General features: G+C 43.4%; 1 protein-coding gene across 1 annotated transcript; it reads left to right on the forward strand.

Moving 5' to 3' along the window:
* Nucleotides 1–2,069: 2,069 nt before the first annotated feature.
* pou4f4 (POU class 4 homeobox 4) lies at nt 2,070–4,802 on the forward strand. Its single transcript, XM_026182021.2, has 2 exons — nt 2,070–2,452; nt 3,550–4,802. The coding sequence occupies exons 1-2, from the start codon at nt 2,333–2,335 to the stop codon at nt 4,477–4,479; spliced, it is 1,050 nt and encodes a 349-aa protein (XP_026037806.1). The 5' UTR covers nt 2,070–2,332; the 3' UTR covers nt 4,480–4,802.
* Nucleotides 4,803–6,529: the final 1,727 nt, after the last annotated feature.

Consider the following 6,529-nt stretch of genomic DNA (forward strand, 5'->3'; position numbering starts at 1 on the left):
AAATGATCAAGCATTGGATAAGAAATTATGATTCTACTTATCACAACTGCAGACCCAGGTGATGGTGAAAAACAAAACAAAACGTGAAAACCTCCTTAAAGGTGTGATGAGTGATTTCACTTAAGACTAATTCAGTAATGATGAAAGAAGATTAAAACAAATTTGATATGGAAAAGTAAATGAAAATGAGTGTTTGCCACAAAACAGTATCACAACTTTAATGTTGTTAATGTTCAGTAACAATACAGTGGGAAATACAAAATAAACAGAATTTACTCCAATTAAGGTTGCATAGTATAATATTTTATTTGAGCAAATATATAATCAACAAAGCAACAAAACGGAGAAAATGCTCCTGACTGGATGAATTATTTAGTTTATGCACCTGAAACTCCTCACTGAAAACACAAACTCACAATAAGAGTAACAAGAGTAACTTTGTTATAAATCTAAAACTGCAATGAAGTAATGAAGTTAAACTCAGTCCTCTGTGTGTTAGTTGGTCCCGTGAGCTGCATGGACATGATTAATAACGCGTGAATCTCGAAATACCTTCAGTTTTGTTTTTCATTACACAAGACCCCGATAATTCCTGAGGTTTTTACATGAATGAATGAATGAATAAATGAATGAATGCTTTTTCATGCATGGATTCGTGCTAATTCAGGTCCCTCTACCTTCGTCTCTTCTCAGGTTTCCTTTGATCTGTTTCAATTCAGGCATTTGCCCGCTTTAAATCAACTTCTTCGCAAACGCCGACGGTCGGAATTATGCGGGATTTTGCCAGATTAATTAGTTAAAACCAGGGAATAATGTGCGCTATGCTGTTTGAAAAGCGGTGTTTTTCTCCCAGATTTATTTAGTAATATTTCATTTGTTACATTCTGTTTGAAGTAAACGCTTCAATAAAATAAATGCCACAGTTGTTGCTACTTGTTGCAAATAAGTTTATTTTTAATTTTTACAGGTGCTCATCTTATTAGTGCAGGTGTGAGAGCAGCAGACACAGCGCTCGGGATAGTGAGCCCCCTGCCCACTCTGTCACCCTCGCGATAATCATTCCGTCTGCCGGAAATCCCCCCTTCCACTTTTGATTGACAAGCTGTGCCCCGCTGACCCCAGCTCGGTTCACGTGTAAATATTTCATCGTCTGGTGTTTGCGCTCTTTAGTTCCCGTTCAGGACTGTTTATTCTTTAATTAACGGAGGTGTGAGTGGGTTTTCTTGCGCGATCAGGAACATGATGTCCACTAGTACAGCCACAGAGTAAGTGAAGCATCATTAATTGATTTATTAATTGCTACGAACGAGGATAAGGATGAGGTAGAGGAATTCCTGCACGCCCGTCATCAATTAATAATCTCAACTGAATCTCCCTGTCTCTGAACCAGCCCTCCCTCTCTGCCAGCTGACCGGGCAACTGAAATCGTCACCCAAGCCCAAATATTGCTTTTCATATCCACACTTGCTGTTTGTGATTAGTAGGTTATATGCTGCATGAAAATAATAACCTGAAAAAACACATGGTCTCCTTGCTCAGCCGTTTTACTTTGAAAGATCTGCAGCACTGTTACAAAGATGTGTTGGTAGTTTAGGATGAAATGCTGTCTGGGGACAAATGTAAGCCTCCACAGTGCGGCTACGGGTGTCATGAAGGCACTGATATGCTTTAAACAGTTTTCCTGGCGCACAGGCTCAAATTCTGCATTTAAGCATTAGCAATCCAGGAATCATTAGATCACCGTGACTCTGAAACCCACGTTTGCAAAGTTAATTGATGCAGGCATCAATAACCACGTTATTCCTGGTGGTCTCGTGACAACTTCATGTCACCGAACCCACATATTTCTTGCAGGTATCGATTTTTAGATGTTTCTACGAAGATTTTTTAGCAGTGAAACCACAAACCGTCCTTGCCAGCGAGCCAAGCACGCTTGGAGGCGTGGCTAAAGACGACTATGTTCACGTGGTTGGTGGAGACGTCCAGGGGGAGGGAGTTAGGATCCTCCAATGAGGAAGAGCCTGGGAGGCAGTGGTCCAATATAGGCGCTGGAGGCAAGGAGCATCTTTATTATAGAAGTCGTTTACAGGAGGCAGAAGATCCGCAGGTGTCCCGGAGTTACCTCTGATTGTCACGTTCTGTATATTTTTTTTTTTACTGAGTCTGACTACATCTACAAAAACCCGATAAAGAAAAAAAAATTTTTTTTTCCAAGTTATCTGCACGTGGCAGGCACGTTTTCTTCCTCTCAGAGGCGTTTCTTTTGAGAAAAACCATCAAAACGGAGTGGAACGAGGAAGACGGACAGCGACCCTCCCTCACTTCTGCAATCATGATGTCGATGAACAGCAAGCAGCCTTTCAGTATGCACCCCATCCTGCACGAACCCAAATACACTCCTCTGCACTCCAGCTCCGAGGCCATCCGCAGAGCCTGCCTTCCCACACCGTCGGTGAGTCCAGAATTCACTCGTGACTTCCCGCAGCTCTTACAAAACTTCCAGTCCCCTCTGACAATGTAGAAAACGTCTTTAGTTTATTCTTGATTTCTATTCATGTAATGCAATATAAAATTATTTAATTTAATAAAACAACATAATAATAACAGCCCCACATTCTGGCAGCTAAAGTCTTTCTACTTTGAGACCAGGATATGCGTCTTGTTTGGACGGTGGAGTGAGGATAAAGTTCAATATTATAGCATCGAATGACAGCGCTCGATGAAATGTGAAACGAAACCCGTGTAAAGAGAGTGGAGACAGTGATATAACAGGTCAAACCGGGGAGTACTAGCAGCACAAAAACAAAATAAAACAAAACAAAAAAACCAAGCCAACCGTGGTGCCCGCAGACGCAAAAAATGCGCATCTGCCGAAGCCAGATCTGGTGTTTTGAGAAAGTGTGAGGGATTCTGTTTCAAACGAACGACGATAAAAGATGAAGGAGGGAGAGGACGAATGAAAAGCCTGCGTGGAATCTCCGAGCGCGTGTTATCTCATATTGTCCCATTCATATTCAAACTCACAGCCGTTTCATTTCATTGTCCGCAGAAATTATTCAGGAGATCGTAAATATTAATTTTAAATGAATATCCTTCCACGCTGACACACTTTCGAGGCACCGGGCACATCCAGCTGTGTCCACGTCGAGGTCGACTGCGTTTGTTTTGAGAGCTAATGAAACAAAGTCCAGTTCACCTTGCGCGCATAAAATTTTCGTCTTTTGTAATGTTGTGACATTTGCTTATATACTGTAAATAATGCACAGATACATTTAACTGATTAATATTGCAGTTTAAATGTTAACCTGGAAAAGCAGAAAAGTATTTGTGAAACAGTCCAAATTCTGAAAAATATCAGTGGGTTACCATAGAAAAGTTTCCACAGATTTTTCATTTTATTTAATAGTTTGCACTTCATGAATTGTTATTTTAACGTTTAAATAAATGTGATGTAATTAGCTGGAGTCGAGGTGGATGCTTTGACGAAGCTGTCAGGTTTTGTTGCTGAGAAGCTTTCCTCTAACCGGCCTCCCTCTACTCCCCTCGCAGCTCCAGGGCAACATCTTCGCCGGCTTTGATGAGACGCTGCTGCAGAGAGCCGAGGCTCTGGCCGCCGTGGACATCGTGGCACAGAAAAGTCACCCGTTCAAGCCAGACGCCACCTACCACACCATGACCACAATGACCAGCATGACCTGCACCCCGACCTCCTCCTCCGCACACCTGCACCACCCTTCGGTGCTCACCTCCCACCATCACCCGGCGCATCACCAGCCGGCGCAGGGCCTGGAGGGCGACCTGCTGGACCACCTCACGCCCGGTATTTCTCTCGGAGGAATGCCCGGCTCAGACGTCTGTTCCACGGCCTCGCACACGGCTCACGCCCACATGTCGGCCATCAACCACATGCAGCACCACCACCACCACCACCCGCAATCCATGAACATGCACCCCCACGGACTGGGATCCCACGCTTCCCTGGGGACCGCCGGCGCAGACGCGGAGCCTGATCCCCGGGAGTTGGAGTCTTTTGCGGAAAGGTTCAAACAAAGGCGGATCAAACTTGGGGTGACTCAGGCGGACGTGGGGGCTGCCCTGGCCAACCTTAAGATCCCCGGGGTCGGGTGTCTTAGCCAGAGCACCATCTGCAGGTTCGAGTCCCTGACGCTGTCGCACAACAACATGGTTGCCCTGAAGCCGATCCTGGAGGCCTGGCTGGAGGAGGCCGAGCGGGCACAGAGGGAGAAGATGACCAAGCCGGAGCTCTTTAACGGGGGGGACAAAAAAAGGAAACGCACTTCTATCGCTGCACCCGAGAAGCGCTCTCTGGAGGCTTATTTCGCCGTGCAGCCGAGGCCCTCATCCGAGAAGATCGCCGCAATCGCCGAGAAACTGGACCTGAAAAAGAACGTGGTCCGGGTTTGGTTTTGCAATCAGAGGCAAAAGCAGAAACGAATGAAGTTTTCTGCGACGCACTAAGGCCAGCGAAGCCGCGGGTCTCTGCCCCGTTTCCAAAAAGACAAACCAGAGACAAGCTGCTGCTGCTGCACCACACTGTCAGAAAAATACAAGGTACACCGTCGTGCCTTTATTACCTGGGCAGATCCTGTCTGACAGCCACCCGGGCCCCATAGGTGCGCGCTCAATAAGAAAACAGTCATCTCACAGATCATATAGGTGCTCATCAAAGTGTTACAGCAGACTACGGTCATTGAAAAAAAAAAATCTCATCAAATGGTTTTTGCTTTACATAATTAATAAATGGTATGGCATTGAAAATGCTACTTGTTTATTTTACAGAAGAAAAATCACGTTTTCTGACTAAAGAATGGACGAAATGCGCGTATGTGTGTGTGTGCATGCGTGATTTTTCTTCGTTACAGTGGAGCAGAATCCACAGCCGTGTGTCTGCAGATATGGAAACGACTTCACACAAAGTATTCAGCGCAAAGAAAGCGCTCGACGGGGTCTTTCAGTATTTTAGATACACATTTAGGTTTGGATGTGAGACAGCTGGTGACTTGTTCTGTCAGTATAAACCCGGACGTGTTCTAATAAATTCAGCCTCATCCATCCAGAAAAAAAAACGAAGTGGATACAACGGTGTACCTTTTTTATTCTGACAGTGGAGACGGAGCATGGGGACTGGGAGAGAAAATAAAATTAACAAAAAAGACTGAGACCCTGTCCAAAAACTCGAGACTCTTAAATCTTTATGCTTCTCCACAAGAGGAGCCCATTGCTCCCTTGAGATGTGGGAGAAAGTGATCAGCATCGTAGGGGGAAAGAGGAGGGAACAATGCTCCGTCCCGTTCATTCACAAGGCAATTATTGTACAAAAAAATTAAGAATAAAAATGACGGGAATCGAGGAATAATTATTATTATCCTCATTAGCCGGAATAGCTTTTTATATTTATCAGTGTACATATTTGTGAATATATTGCACCTCTGTGTGTGTCGGGGGAAAAAAGCTCATTTAAATGTATTGATTTTTTTCGCTGTCTTTTCTCCCAGGTGTTTGTTTCTTTACGAAATTCAAGAGGTTTTGGAGACGAGATCCGACCAAACGCGTTAAAAGCGTCCTTTGGTCTGTGGCTAATTTGTGAGGCGCAGTAACTCCTGTAATCCGTTGCATGGTTTACTCGTAAAATAAAAGGGGGGAGGAGAAGGAGGACATGGGTGTTTTCTTTGTGGCTCCAGAAGTATGGAAACAATCCGCCCCCCCAAAGTGAATGCATTGCAATAAGAAGAAACACACACACACACACGAACACGCGCACGAGTACACACATTCACACGGTATAGCTGTGTGTCTACCTCATTACGCAAGTGTTGGCACGTTTATGGTGATTTAAAAACACACACACACACATATAAACAACAACAAAAAAAAAACTCTAGTAGGATAAAAAAAATTGGTTTGATTTTAATGTGATTTTCTTTTATTATTTTCTTTGTTCCTCTGCCACTGGGTTGATGGTGAATTAGGCCTAGAAGACTCACTGATGTGTAAACCTGTTGTATGTTCAAGTTCACTGCAATGATGCTCTGACAATCAAATTAATATTGTTATTATTCAGAAGTGGTTGATCCCCCCCTCTTTGTGTCCTCATGAATTATTATTATTATTATTATTCGTGCACTGACACCTTTGTGGAGAGCACTTTGTACAGTAGACATTCTGATGAAGGGAACTGTCGGCCTTATTTATACATATTTTGTCAACGCTTCTGAGAAAACGTCATTTAATTATTTATTTATTTTTTGCTTGTTTGTTTTATTTTTTTCTCTTTGCATTTCCGTATTTATTTGAATTTAATTTATTTTGGAGAAGAAGAAGAAAAAAACATATTTCATATGTGAAAGTGTGTTTTAAATGTGTCTGTGTAAGCGACAGAAGCTGAAATAAACCGTGCACGTTTTACTTGAACTTCTGAAAGCCTTTCTTTTGGGGATTTGAAAAAGACGGTGAGCAGGATTTTGTCTCTCAACCCAATCAGAAAAACTACTGATTCCATTTTTAGCGA

This window comes from Astatotilapia calliptera, chromosome 10 (assembly GCF_964374335.1).
Source record: "Astatotilapia calliptera chromosome 10, fAstCal68.1, whole genome shotgun sequence".
NCBI classification, from domain to species: domain Eukaryota; kingdom Metazoa; phylum Chordata; class Actinopteri; order Cichliformes; family Cichlidae; genus Astatotilapia; species Astatotilapia calliptera.